Genomic DNA, 15,161 nt, shown 5'->3' on the forward strand with positions numbered 1-15,161 from the left:
GTTGGTTTCCTTTAGTAGGTATTGGTAATATTTCTGATCAGAAAACTGAAGCTAGAGGTGAAATGAAAGGTTTCTGTCAGCACTTTCTCATAGCAAACTGCTCACTTAGTGTTACAGGTTGGCAAACTGTGTAACCATTTGCATCTTGAACAAAGATCCAGGCTTGCCCTTTTCTGTTATTCTGAAAAAAATGTTTAGTTGAAAATTGCATCAGATCACTTAATATTGCAGTTTGATATAGTGTCTTTTTGTGCCATTGAGCCCAGACTTTGGAACATAATTGCCCAGCAGTATTGATTTAATTGCCTAAGTTTATTTGTGGACTCCTAATTATTGACTGGAGGTAAATTTAATGGAGAAACCTTTATGAACACTGGGAAGCTGCTGCTGTTGCTGTTATACATAATGAACTGCATCATATCCCTTTAGATCATTCTTCAAGCTAATTTTATTCCGCTGTGACAGTATGATAACATTTAAAATGTCATAGACATTTTATTTTTATTACTGACATACGCCATTTTACTGCTGCATTAGAATTTTGGGGGGGACTGAGGGAAGCACTAGTTGCTTTTTACTGTCATTTTATGGGTTCCCCTAAAGTGTAATGATAAAGGATAGCACACCTCTGTTTTACACTTCATCTGTACCTTTATTTTCCATACTCTCATGGCTTGAAAAAGTCTTAATTTCTGTCAGCTTTACAAGAATGTTAATATTTCTGTGATAAATATTTTTACATTCCCAAGGCTCACAGATACCAGTCCTTGTTTTATCAACTACTATAGAAACACATGTGGAGAAACTACAGCACTACTAAGAAGCTTACAATTTGATAGAGGCATCTCTGCTTCAGGATGTTATTATGTAAATAAGAATCATATAACTGAAAAGTACAGTCATGTTCTGAATTCCACAGAGCTAGTAAAAATCACTTATTGTCTAAACCTATGTCTTGAATGGCCAACAAGTGGTTTTTTAGTTGCCTTTTTATGTTTGTACATTAACACCCAATGACTAGAGTGTTCTTACTAAAGTATAAAAATGGAACATCTTAATAACTGACATTAGGATAAAAGGTTCTCATGCCTATGAATAGCCTGTATGTGAAGAGGCTTCACAGGAGCACAGGCAGAGATATTTGCTGCCAGCACAGGGGTATCTGAGTCATCTTGTATAGAGACATCAAACTGATTATGCATTAGTGATTGGGCATGGGAGAGAGAAGCTGGGAGAAGTATCGCATTATAGACCATTGAGTTTTCAGCAGTTCATGGTATTTGGGAAAGGAGGGAATGAGTATGGTTATCTCAATATGTATGTGTGTTTACAGCTTGCATGGGAAGTGGTGAGGCCTCTACCTACTTTCTCCCTCACATCTGGGTTTGTATGTCCGATTATTTGAACCTGGCACAGTATAGGCACTCTCTTTTTATAATCATACAAAAACAACCAAACAAAAATGCAACCAAACAAAATAGCAACTTTTCCTAGCTTTTTCCCATCATAGGAAACTTATATAACTAAACCAAGAGGATGACTTCCTTTCACGTAAACTTAGACAAGATTTCTTGTACCACCCTAGGCTTTCATTCATTGTGACTGATTGTAAGGAACAGCATCTCCAAACAATCCATTCATAATTTTGTATGCGAGTACAGCATGTTTGCAGGATCCAGATTACTGCCTGAAGTCTCCAAGAACTACTTTTTAATAAAATACAGATCATCTGCCTCACTCTTCCAAGCACTGAACTAAATGACAGCATTGATTTGGCATGTTCCTTATCCGACATACAGCAGCACTTGCCTGCCCTTACTTCTCATGTACTCATGGGGATGTCACATCTCACATAAACAAAACTGCCTAGTAAAAGCTTTCCTCTCATGACATCACGATGAATATACAAATCATATTCCATTAGTGAAAATTTCCAGAAGAGCTCCCTGCTGTCTGTTCTGTGGGTGCTCTGTAGGTATGTGTATAATCCATCTCTAGAACAGGGTTTGGAACACTATATTCACTCTTCATCAGTAGGAATTTTCTCCAGTCCCTTTTTAGAATTTGCACTGGCTACTAAATAGAGATTTCCTCTGGTGTCATCTGGGAATGTGCACTAACAGCTATGGTTGTTTCCTTATAAATTTCTTTTATTGAGTTGGAACTCGCCTGCTTTGCTTTCATTAGTCTTTCTCCAGCCTGAGTCTGTCTTCTGCTCTTTGAACAGGTCCCCGCTCTTTGCCTGACCTCTGCTCACACGCACACTTATGTATTCACTCATACATAAACACACCGGTGCACTCACCACTGCCGCCATCACCAGGTGCTTCAAGTACCTGCACCTGAAAAAGCAGCACCAGAGCAGTCTGAACTGTATCCTGGGCAGCTAGCATCGATACAAGGCCATCAGAATGTAATCATTATTTTCTTGTCATTATGAGAATAAGAGCTCAATCCTGTACATTGACAAACCGTTATGATATAAACCTATGTTTTATCTCATGCACACAAACAAAACCACATACCATCAATTCTGGGCTGAAAACAAGGAGAAATCGGCTTGATTACTCAGGATAAGAATACAGACAGGCACATATATTTTATATAATCATGTATATACAGCCATCACAAAGCAGAATGGCCAAAGAACAATAGTGAAGTGAAGCATTTCTCTATTTTTTTATTTTGTTTTGTTTTCACTTTTAGTTTATAGTGAAATTAGGAGGGTTTAGTCATTGTAACCTGAGTTCCTTTAGTTTTATTTCGGGTTATTCCTTGTGGTTCACTCAATTCAATTTGAGGCAGTTCTGCAGTGTGTTTGGATAGTTTTGTTGGGCAAATGTATTATACTGATGATGCATATGGGGAGATTTAAAACAGGTGTAATCACTGATTTGTGTATTCCAGAAATTAAATACTTTTATTTTTATGTTAACACATTTTAGACTTTGTGAAGCAGAGGCCAAGTAATGCTGTACTCTGTAAATGGAGACACTATGTCTCATTAGAATAACAACATTGCTTGGATTCATTATGAGTGTTTTCACTGACAAATCAGTGTATATTTATGCATTTGTGCTGAGTGAGACTCAGTCATGTCATGTAAGGTTGATAAACATTACTAGTTTATTTTTTACAGAAGGGATCTCCAAAAGAAGCATACTCAAGGTCAGAATAAATAGGTGAGGGAAATATAAGTAAATACCAGTATTCCTGACTCCAGGATCATACTGCTTTACAGTTACCCATACACCAAGATACCTGTCTGATAAGTTGTGTAACAAATATGCTATTTCATTCCTATGGCTTTCTAGTATCAAAGAAGAAATCTGTAATTCTGGTAAAGATAAACACGTAAATAAAACTCTTTAAATCCACATGTAGTTTGCACTTTCAAATGTTGTGAATTTATACAAATCATGTAAATACTACTTCTCTTAAGCCTACCACAATTACTGATTCAGGATCGCTATCATTGTTAATGCTTAGTGTTCAGTTGAATTGGTTGTGGCATAGATAACTGGAAAACATTTGAAGAAATATCATTCTATATTAAAATACATAATTATCAGTAGTATAAATAAGCTTTCACTCCTTAGGTGTGCACTTAGCACTCACTGAACTCCCAAAGCCTTCCCCAAGCATATGGCAGGTTTGGAAGCTAGGATGAATACTTTGGAGCAGAGACATCTTCAACGGTTGTGAAGTTCTGGGGAGAAATGTAGAGGGAAGCTTCCCAGGATAGTTACAGAGCCGTCATTAGAAGTAAATCTGACAGGCTTCTATTAAAGATTAAGACTGTAGAGATCATCCAGTTCTCGGTGTTTGTATGGAAGGAAAACCAGATAAAAACATACAGCACTTTCTCTGAAACAAACAAATGTTGAAGGAATGATATAACATTCAACTTCCAAATGCTCTTGATTTAAATGGAAAGAGTTCTTGAAAGGTCACTTTGATATGACATGGAAGCCACAGAGGGTAGTGAGCAGCAAGTAAAATGTAGCTGGAATTATACGAGCCAGAGACATCAATAAGAAACCATTCATCTCAGGCACAACATTAAAGAGGTGAAATGTATCAGAAATGAATGTAGTCAAGCTAGGCAAGAAGAATTAGAGACTTTGAGGTAATGGTATAGTGTTCTCATAAAAAACATATTTAGACGAGGAAGGAGAGCAATTAAGAATGAACAAGATGCTGGAGTCAGTGTTTTTAAAGCGCAGTAGCAAGTAAGTGTCACAGAATTTCAGATAAGATTATGTCTTATATTACTGTGAATAGATTTGTGCTCAGTGAATTGGATCCCTCTATTCCCCAAAAAGTCATCACAATAGTGTACAGGAGAAACCTGACAGGTGTAGGAGACTACTAGAAAATTCTTACCAGAGACAGAAGTTATTTATGACAGATGGAGACATGTCTGGCTAGCAAGTACCAGCTCTTCAAACCCCCCTTTTCTACAGAAAAGGGAAACAATGCATATTACTGTATTTTTTCAGTAACTGCAAAGTGGCTGGTGACCAACACGTACGATTGCCATTACAGCCATTTCATGACAGATGCTTGCTATTAACAAGATTTTCCTTGCTACCTTTTTAGGTTTTTTGTATTTTCCTGGCCTGTTAGTAATTATAAATATCAATATATTGATTCATATCTGTATATCAGTTCAGACATTACACCAGCATTTGTATTTGATAGACTTTTATGTCTGGGGTTTTGGTTTTGGTTTATATTTTTTATTCCACATATCTAGGAAACAGGCAGTACTCTATCTGGTGTAAGTACCATACAGTTTTCTCTCTAAAGATGGAATAGAGAAGTGAAAAAATAAAATCAGAGCAGCGATACTCAAATGCAGAAACAGAGGGTGGTCTAGATGCAGAAGTATTGCCTTGAACTACAGTTGTGAAAAGCAGAAGAAACTGGTGATTGCCCTGCTCAACGAACTGCTGTACATTACCTAATCTATTTCCTGTGGCTTTATTAAAGTCAAATTATCTTTCCTTCTGATATGAGCATCGGCTGTTACTTTTGGCGTGGGACTGACCCCTCGGTCACGCTGGTCTCAAGAAAGCTGACAGAGCTCTGTGAAGCTGACAAGACGTTTCAAGTGTAAACAGAAACTGTTCTGCTCTCCTCTGGCATAGCATCTGTGGCTGGAGCTGCAATGACGAGTGCTTTCTACCACCTCCAGAAGTACGTCCCAGCATACAGTGCACTGATGCACCAAGACTGTGAAAGAAAACCTCTTTAAGCACTAAACCAATGACACTGAAAAATACACCAAATCTCATTCTTTGAAGACATTGATTGTGTAAATACGTCTTTTAGGTTGAACGAGATGTAAAAGGGATACAAATTCACTTTTCTCTGTAAATACAAAATTTTGATAGTGTGTTTTAGAGGAGCAGACGTTTCTGTCATATCCCAATCCATCAAGGCAGTTGGAGCTTTTGGGGTTTTGGGGTTTGTTTTGCTTTGTTTTTTTTTGTTTACAAGTTTTCACATGTGAGTGTAAGACAGTTGCCACAGTACTGAGAGCTGAACTGGTAGTTCTATCTCATCCTCCTGAGAGTAGTGAACATACACTACCATTTCTGCATGCCCTAGAGATGACTGTAACCTTTTATTGATCAGCTGATTGAAGATAAATGACAGAGATGCTGGTACTGCAGTTTACATCATTAACATGGTCAGTAAAGCATGAATTGTTCAATAACGCGTTTATCTTTTTTCATTTTACTCTGTTCTTTTATCATTTTTATGGTAGAGAGCAAATTTTCAGACACTAACCAGGCAGGTGAACTTTAAAGATCAGATGTGTGCATGTGTGGTAGTTGTCAGAACCAAGTGAAATCTGGTGGTTTAAAGATACTTTATAAATGTTTTTCACATGAAGAAAATAGAGTTCAATGATCATTTTTCTTACTGTTTTTCTTTTTCAGTTTCCTTTTGCCTCATACTTAATGGATGCCATACTGGAAAAATTAAATGAGAAGAAGAAACTGGTAGAAGAGTACAGTTCTCTCATGAAATAAACTGTATGAAATTGCTAAGACCTATCTTTGCAAAGTGTGACTAAAATATGTGTTTCCTCCTGTCTTTCCTCTTCACATAAAGAACTGTCAATATGCATATCCAATACATAAGTAGAAACTCTGAACTAATTAATTGTTGAACAAGAGGAATTAATTGCATTCCTGTTCAGAAAGGAGTGTGGTATTTGATTCCCAAAGACAAAAAATGCTGCAAATCAATGCAAAGTTAGGAATTATTTTCCTTCAGGTCTGTTAGCAGTGAACACCAGTACAGGCTTTGTAGAAAGGGGATGTTTTTGCTACAACCAATACGCATCTGTAAAATTCTGAAAGTACAAAAAGCAGCTAAGTAGCTCCTGGTTGTACTAGTCAGACAGTAGAAGTAGAATTTGCAGAGGAACTGGGGATATCATTGAGATTTTGCATACCTAATTTCTTTTAGCTTCTTTGTAAATCCCAGCTTTATGATACATGCTACGTAAAATAATATGCTTTATGTTGGAAAACGTGAGAAAAATGAATGTAGAAAAAAGTATTCAATGTAGAGTAATACTCCTAAGAAAAGCTGTATTTTCTTCTGTGTTGTAGTGTATTGTGTACAGTGAATTTAATTGTATTTAAAAAATTCAATTCAGTAGAGTTATTTCCAGTGTGGGGTTTTTCACTAGTAGTCCCAATTCATTCCCAGCTAACACCAAGCTGCGAGCTCTTACTTCCCTTGGGAAAGTGGTAGAGTTTTTTTTACTCAGTTGCTTCCATAGGATTTCTCTGGCAGTACTAACAAATAATTGCTGCTTCTTCACATTTCTGATGTTAAAAGAGTTAGTATTCCTCTGGACCAACCCACCTGAAAAAAACAAAAGACCCAGGCTTCTGAATTCATGTGGCAATAACATTTAGCTCTTATATATGGCTCTTTGTCTGTGGATAGCAAGTTGTTTTACACAGGTATCATTATTCATGTCGAGTGGGGAATCGGAAGCAAAATCTATTTAATCAACAGAAGCATGAAACAGAGAAGTTTTCTGCATGTCAGTCCAGTGCTTTTCCTGCGATATCACTGTGCTACTTTTAATTTATGGAGTTCATTATTTGGTGGCTCTAAGAAAAGGATGAGGAAGACATCACTTAACTTCTGCTCAGTTTCATCTGGTGATAACCGGGGCTTGAGAGAATTTTTATTGCAGTTACTGAAAAATCACGCAAACATATTCTACCTGCACCTGTAAATTAACACCTAGAACTAGCCCTATATAAAATAAAGAAATACATCTTGAGGAATGGTTGACCACCAGCTTTTCCAAAGGAAGAAATAAGGGAATCATATGAAACTATTAGGTGATATATTCAAAGCAAGCAGAAGGAAGCCACTCCCATGCAAAGGGAACTGAGCTGCAGAACTGTATGCCTCAGAATTTTACTGAAGCTAAAAATTTATATGGGCTCCAGTGCCAATAAAATTATGCCAGTAACAATTACGGAAGATAAATCCATCAAAAGACGTGCAAACCATGTTCATATGATTTTCAGCAATTCCAGTAAAATGTATTTGAAAATAATTTCAACATAACATGTGTTGCTGGGTAGTGGTAGTGGAAAGAACTTCATGAGGCTGGAGCTCTGTACAGATTAGCCCCTTTGTCTTCATTTCCACGCTCCAAAACACATGCTGGTGTAAGTCTGATCCTGGTGCTGATCTTCTGTCTTACTGAAAAAGCAGGAACGTCAGCTAATTTACACGGAAGACTTTTTGAGACAATTTCCCAGACTAAGACCTTTTTCTTGTAACTTAAACATCTTGCTTTACTGGCCCTGCAAATTCCTTTTATCTCCTGGGCACCTGGGTATGGAGAGAGCTCTTTTCTTGGACTGACAGTAAACAAGAGCAGTGAATGCTTGTAGTGGGTTTTCACGGCAAGGTTTTGATAGTGGAGGGGCTACAGGGTTGGCTTCTGGGAGAAGCTGCTGGAAGCTTCGCCCACGTCCAATGGAACCAGTGCCAGCCGGCTCCAAGATGGACCTGCTGCCAGCCAAGGACAAGCCCATTAGTGGCAGTGGCAGCACCTCTGTGTTAACATATTTAAGAAGGGGAAAAAAAATATGTGCAACACAAAATTGCAGCAGAAGAGAGGAGTGAGACTGTGAGAGCAACAAGTCTGCAGACAGCAACGTCAGTGCAGAAGGAGAGGGAGGAGGTGCTCGAGGCACCAGAGCAGAGATTCCCCTGCAGCCTGTAGTGGAGACCATGGTGCTGTCCTCCTGCAGTCCATGGAGGTCCAGGATGGAGCAGGTGGATGTGCCCAAAGGAACCCATGGGAAGCCTGTGCTGAATCAGGCTCCTTGTAGGACCTGTGGATCTGTGGAAAGAGGAGGCTATGCTGGAACAGGTTTGCTGGCAGGACTTAGTGACCTCACAGGGGACCCACGCTGGAGCAGCCTATTCCTGAAGGTCTGCACCCCATGGAAGGACCCACGCTGGAGCAGCCTATTCCTGAAGGTCTGCACCCCATGGAAGGACCCACGCTGGAGCAGTCAGTGAAGAATTGCAGCCCATGGGAAGGACTCATGTTGGAGAAGTTCACAGAGAACTGTCCCCCATGGGAGGGACCCCACACTGAAGCAGGAGAAGAGTGTGAGGAGGAAGAAGCAGCAGAGACAGTGTGTGATGAACTGACCGTAACCCCCATTCCCTGTTCCCCCGTGCCACTTGAGGGGAGGAGGTAGGGAAATCGGGAATTAAGCCTGGGAAGAAGGGGGGTTTGGGGGCAATTTGTAAGTTTTGATTTTATTTCTCATTATTCTACTCTGACTTCAATAGTAATAAATTAATTTTCCCCAAGTCAGGTCTGTTTTGTCTGTGACAGTAATTGCTGAGTGATCTCCCTGTCCTTATCATTACTGACAAGCCTTTTGTTATATGTTCTCTCCCCTGTCCAGCTGAGGAGGGGAAGGATAGAGTGGCTTTGGTGGGCACCTGGCATCCAGCCAGTGTCAAACCACCACAATGCTGCAGAACCAAATTATTATTTACTTCATCTGAAGAGAAAGCACAAAACAAAATCCTTAAACCCAGGTGGAGCCAGAATTACCGCCATTTTTTCAAGGAATGGAAAATACAGCAGGTGTTGCTTATTTGCAGCTGTTTCCTTTGTGCATCATGTCACGAGACTCAAAAATGCTCTGCAAAGAATTCTTCATAAATCTCCATGGCCTAGGCCCTAAGAGTGACATTTGTTTTCTCCTTTTGAAAATTATTAGTGTCAGTAAGCCTGATAAGCTTGCTTGGCCAAAATATCATATTTGGACTCTACCAAACCAGGCTCTGCAGAACATCCTTCAGTAGAGATACATCTGTTTCCTTTCATCCGAGCCTTCTGTAATTGTCTGCCTTGTCTCTGATGAGATACTAACTTCTTCAAGTCAACGTGCTCTTGCTCGTAAGTGAGCCAGCAGAGCTGCCATCAGCACTTTTGCTCCATGGAAGAGACAGATGACAGCTCACTCTGGGAAAGTGAGTCACTGATGGCAGCAGCACAGTGCCTTAATCAAGTCACTATGTTGGGACTGCACATACTCTTCCAATGAGGGAAAAACCTCCCTCGCTTGATCTAGCAAAAAGTCTTTCTAAAAGATCACTTGAAGAACTTTTTGCCCTGTGTTGTCATCACGGGCAACACAACGGCTTCACGTTGGAGAATTCCCATCAAATTAATTTATTAACAAGCTTTTAATTACTGATTCTGGTATTGAGAAAGAAACAAATACATGAGTGCCTTGGGCAGTCCCAGGCCTGGTCCCACACAGGTTGCCTGCAGTGCCATCACCTGCCAGCTGTAACTGGATGCTCTGTCCTTCCTGCCTGCGTGTTAACCTGGAAGCCTTACCAAGGAAAAGTCTCAAGTTTATACTGAGGAAGCATGTGGTTAAGTACCTGATGTAAAGATTGGACACAAAATCATACAGATTTGCAATTTCTGCATTATTTTAGCTACCTGAAGTCTGCATGGCATTGCATCCCCAACCACTGCCTTGGGATATTCAGTGGGGTGGCCGTATTTGGCCTGCACTAGCAAGCAGTCCTCAGAGACTGCTGTACAGACCTGGCTGCTTTCTTTGGCCGTAGGTCTTTAAGCTTGCTAACGCACTAGCAGAGTTAAATGAATTCTCAAAAGAAATCATGGCAGCTATAGGGTTGCTTTTTCAGTTTCTAAATTTAGAATTACAACATACAGTCCATTTCTACCATTTATGCCGTTCTGCTCAGAGAAGCTAGTGCGCACAAGCCTTGTGAGCCATCAAAAGTGCAAAATGAGTGGTTGCCAGGTCTGTTTCCTCAGTCCCTCAAGCAGCCTGTTTCTGGCTGGTGCTTTCTCTTGAATGCAGACATGTGGAAAGAAGCAGAAGAAATCTCACGACATTTTATTTGCTATACCAACTTGTTCCTTCTGATGCAGAGAGGGTTAACTTAAAACATATATTTTAAGAAATGTTTTTTAAAAACCTATATCCAGCACTAATATTTGTAACTGGCTTTTCTGAAATATAAAAAGAAAACATTTTGAAAATAGGAGCACGCAGACAAAGGCATGTTTTCACTTGGATTCTGGTGTGTCTGGTGTTCTTTCCATGGCATTTATCACTCTTTTGGGTCAGTGGTGTGTCCTTCATCTCACAAGTCAGCTTCTAATTTCCAAAAACATCAGACTGGGGGAGCAAGGCTCAGATTATAATTTGCTGTCTCAGTTCTGCAGTGAAAATTCTGGATCAGCCTACTTGGATGTAGACTCAGCTTAGAGCCTGGGAGCTTGGTGTCTCCCTTACTGTGCTGCAGGGGCGCCTTCCCTGTGGGAAGGACGGAGCCTGGGCATTGATGACATGGCTTAAGCTCTGGCCTTTAACTTCCAACACCTGCTTATTAAAGACAATGCCGCAGCACCCGTTGCAGCAAGACAGAGGTTGCTATTAGCAAGCCAGTGTAGGTAGAAGTCATGATGCCAGTCTCCAAAGGCCATGGGACACTTCATAAGTCATCTGCTTATTAAATTCAGCAGTAAATAACTTTGTCTCTTCCTCTTTGTACATTGTACCGGACAGGGTATCTTGATTCACCAAGGAAGATGGTTCCAGAGAAAGAATACATGTATTGTCAGGTACCAGTTTGTCTCTTTATAAAAACCTCTGGAGTGGCTAGGATGGGATGGGAGGATGGTGGTTATCACTTGAAATAAAACCAATGTCTGCTGAATACCTCATTAGTCTCCTAAAATTATTTGGCCTACCGTGGCAAAGATTTTCTTCCTTCTTACATTTTAAAGTGGTAGGTACAGTTCCCTGCATTTGAAAAAGATACTTTTAGTACAGTTTTGTAGTGTGCAAATGGAACCCAAGTACCCTAATGAGAAAAGGAGCAGGAAAACAACCCAAAGCATAAATGAGATGTTATGATGAAGAGGAAGAAAAATAACTATACTTGACAGGTGCCTGAAATTACAGCACTGCTAGTCTTTCTGCAAACTTTGCTGGAAAGGTCTCTTAAGTATCTTTGATGTCTCTTCATCTTTTAAAGGTATTTCCATTCAACATTTCTGATTTTATATATACAAATGAAAGTGAAAGTATCAGCATTTTTCAGTGAAAAAGTTTTCATCTAGTTTGAGTATTTTGTAAGGAGAATAAAAATGCTGGTATTCCAAAGAAAACGAATTTTTACCTTTTTCTGCCACGAATATTGAAGTCTGTCTCTGCAATGAACATACTTGGGTTTACTGCTTATTTAATCTTTGACCCACCAACAGAAGAGGAGAGGGCTTCTGAAATAACCTATCTTACTACAAAATGATTAAAAGTACATGTCTGTATTATGTTTTATGAACAGTATAAAAATCCCTTTTTTGCTGGAACCAGGCTCAGATTACACATGCATGTTACAAATTTAGCAAAGAACTGATACTATTTTGGGGAAAAGTATTAGCTCGACACTTTCAAGATTATATTGCCAACAAAGCTAAATATAACAGATAATAAAAGCAGTGCTGTTTTGAACGAAACCTACAAATATCCAGAAAATCCATTTAATCTGTGTTTCTTTTATTAAGGTAGTAATTTTATATTTTGGTACTTGCTGATGTGGCCTCTAGATGGCAGACTTCCACAAAAAATGGGTCAGTGCTGGCTTCTGACAACGGCAGATGGCGGGTTCCCCCACGCAGCCTGGCTGGGACCTTGATTCCTGCAAGCTTCCAGATACTGTGTCAGACAGGCCTGTCACATAGCTGGTATCTCAACATGTGGAATATATGGGCTATTTACAACCATTACGTACAGTGTCTCAAGGGTGGGTGAGTCCCTAAAATTTAACAACTTAGAAAGACACACACAGACACATATATGTGCGTATGCACACAAGCATGTGTGTGTACACATACATGAATGTGAAAGCTTCAGAGTTGTGCAGAGCTTCAAAGTTTTTTTAAATGTTCTAACCCTTTCAAAAATTTTCATTATGTACTCTAAAATGTCAGAATTCAAGTCGGAGCATCTGTCAATAGTGACTTCTCACTTTATGTTTCTGTAGTACCATCTGTTTAATCCACACAAGTCCTAATTTACTCTGACAGGAGTCAAAGACATGAGTCTTCCAAAACATAGATTTCGTATTACAAATTATATCCATCTGCTTCCGTCCTGAGGATTCTCTATTAGAGAAATCATTGTGGGTGTCTCCCCATGTGCCTCAGCACTTCCTCATTGTCTGAATAATCTGGTTATATTCGGGGTGCAATTTTTAAGGCTAGGTATTTACATGATTGAGACTCTAGCTGGTTAGTGTAATTATATTATATGACCTAATGGTCACAATAAAGAGGAGTTCAGGGAGAATCAAAAACATTCCAAAGTGTTCATGTAGCCATCATGGAGTGTCTCACTTTTTGTATTCTTGCAAAAGAAGGGGAAACCTGTTTACACTATTACGTTTTCTCTGTAGTGCCTTGAAGAAAAATATGTAGAATAAAATATTATGCCGAGTCTGCAAGTCCTTCAGCCATGTACTTCCATGCTTTGCTTTCTTTCATTATGCACTATTCTCGTACATAAAATAAGGGTCTATTTTTGCAATTTCCTGATTTGAGATTTAAGAATTCCCATGGTACAATTATATGAAATTTCTTCTGGTATAATGAACGCTTGAGAGAGCTGGGAACACTCCCTGACTTCTGCTATAATCATATATTTAGAAATTAGTTGTGTTGCTAGCTGCGTTAATTTTTTGTTACTTTCAGGAATGCAGAGAGGCTATGGAGTCAGGAAGGTCTGTGTTTTAATTCTGGCTGTCATTCCTTCAGCCAGGTTATTTGCCTTTTCTGTTTTGTCTTTGCTATTGAATTAACATTTAGCTAAACTACGAGGGAAAAGGGAGCTAATTTCAATAGCTGAGCCGTTGTACACAGTTTATGCATCACCATTGGATTGCTTTGTATGATTAAAACTGGATATGAAACTAGTATGTGAAAGCAGTATGTCTCCAAACAGGTAGGTCCAGAGCCAGAGAAGCAGAGTCCAGCTTGTTGAAGATATTGGCTGGATATCTTGATGTTTTTAGGTCTGAGATAAATGGATTAATATTTGCATCCTTCTCAGCTATATATGATATATATATATGAGATATATATATATATATATATAAATATGAGGACTGTTTTACAGCATATTTAACTTGCTGGGGAAATTTAAGGCTCATGTCTTTCTGAAAGAATAAGCTTACCATACTAACAGCCTATTCTGATACCTGTGACAGACACTATAGAGAAATAGTTCAAACTCCAAAAAAATAGGGTTTTTGGGTTTTTTGAGTCCAAATCAACAATATTGAACTTACTGCAGAGCACTGATTTGACATCTTCCTGAAACAGGATAACTCCCTTGGTAAAAGAATCTGTAATTCAGCCAATCCTAGCTTTTGAAGAATGACAGCCAGATTTCCTTCATGGTTGGTTTCTGCAAAAACAGAATTTGCAGCTTAAAATGTCACAATTTGTATTTAAGAAGGTACTGAACCTGGGCTGAAGAATTGATGTGATGGAGAGTCCAGTCTAGTAGCCCTATGATCGATAACTCTTACAACTCAGGATTTCCTATTGAAATTGTCTAGCTTCAGTTTCAAAGCTTGGCATTTATGACTATCAAAAAATTCCCCCTGTGCAGGAAATCAAGGCTGTGAGCTAGACAGAACTTTAATTTTAAGTCATGGTGTGCATATGGGGAGGAGAAGCATGAGTGGACCACAATGGATCTTTGCTACATCTTTACACATTGCTTATTCTGCAGAAAAACTGTTTAAATTATGTGCCAAGTAATGGTCTCATTACACAATTATTTTTCAAAAAGTAGTGCTATTTCCCTATTGTATTTGATCGTTCTCAAGTTACACATGCAAGAATCACATTTACACTTAGCTACAACTTTGCATTAGGAGCTCATGTTGAACTGGTTATTTCAAGGCATTAACCTTCATTCTCTAAGTATGGCCAATGTCTTTATTCTTTGGTTTATGACCACACTTCAGAAATAAGTGTAGGCAACAGGAGCTCTACCTATATCTTATCGATGTGAAAATCAGGGTTTACAGGTGTCAATTGAAAATGCAATGATTTTTATTCTAAAAATACTGATTTTCTCTATGGTGTGCCTTTTACAAATGTAAATGGAAGAATAATAATGACCTTATAGAAACGCTAAGATGAATGGTTACTTACACGCTTATTTATGTAACTTACTATCTGTATTAAATTTAATTGAAGGTGCTCTTATAGTTGCTAATTCTACACTTTTGAAAATTAGACTTCTAAGTTCTGAAGAAAAATAATGCTTCAAAAATGAAATCTGGTTGTACTAGAAGAATATCATACACATAAGACATTTACTGATTTGGGAGTGCATTGCTGTGTTCTCCATATAGGCTACCCTTGAGCATCTGGCTCAAGACACGAATTTCTCTTGTCAATTTCTCTTATTGTCATGCATGTTTTCCTAGCACTAAAAAGCAAGTGAGGCTACTAGCTGGCACAAGTGAAGCATGAGCTACCCCCAGGGGTCTGTGATCTGTTTCAGACAGGACAG

The 15,161-nt window shown here is 38.9% G+C and overlaps 1 protein-coding gene across 3 annotated transcripts in view; it reads left to right on the forward strand.

Moving 5' to 3' along the window:
* The window catches only part of CNTLN (centlein), a 197,755-nt gene extending 191,047 nt beyond the window's left edge, over window positions 1–6,708 (forward strand). For all 3 annotated transcript variants that reach the window (XM_080371891.1, XM_080371890.1, XM_080371892.1), the window contains one exon: window positions 5,952–6,708. In XM_080371891.1, coding sequence (XP_080228017.1) covers window positions 5,952–6,044 — 93 coding nt within the window. In that variant the 3' untranslated portion in view covers window positions 6,045–6,708. The remainder of the gene's footprint in view (window positions 1–5,951) is intronic.
* The last annotated feature ends 8,453 nt before the right edge of the window (window positions 6,709–15,161 follow it).

The sequence above is a fragment of the Falco punctatus genome, assembly GCF_963210335.1.
Source record: "Falco punctatus genome assembly, chromosome: Z".
NCBI lineage: Eukaryota > Metazoa > Chordata > Aves > Falconiformes > Falconidae > Falco > Falco punctatus.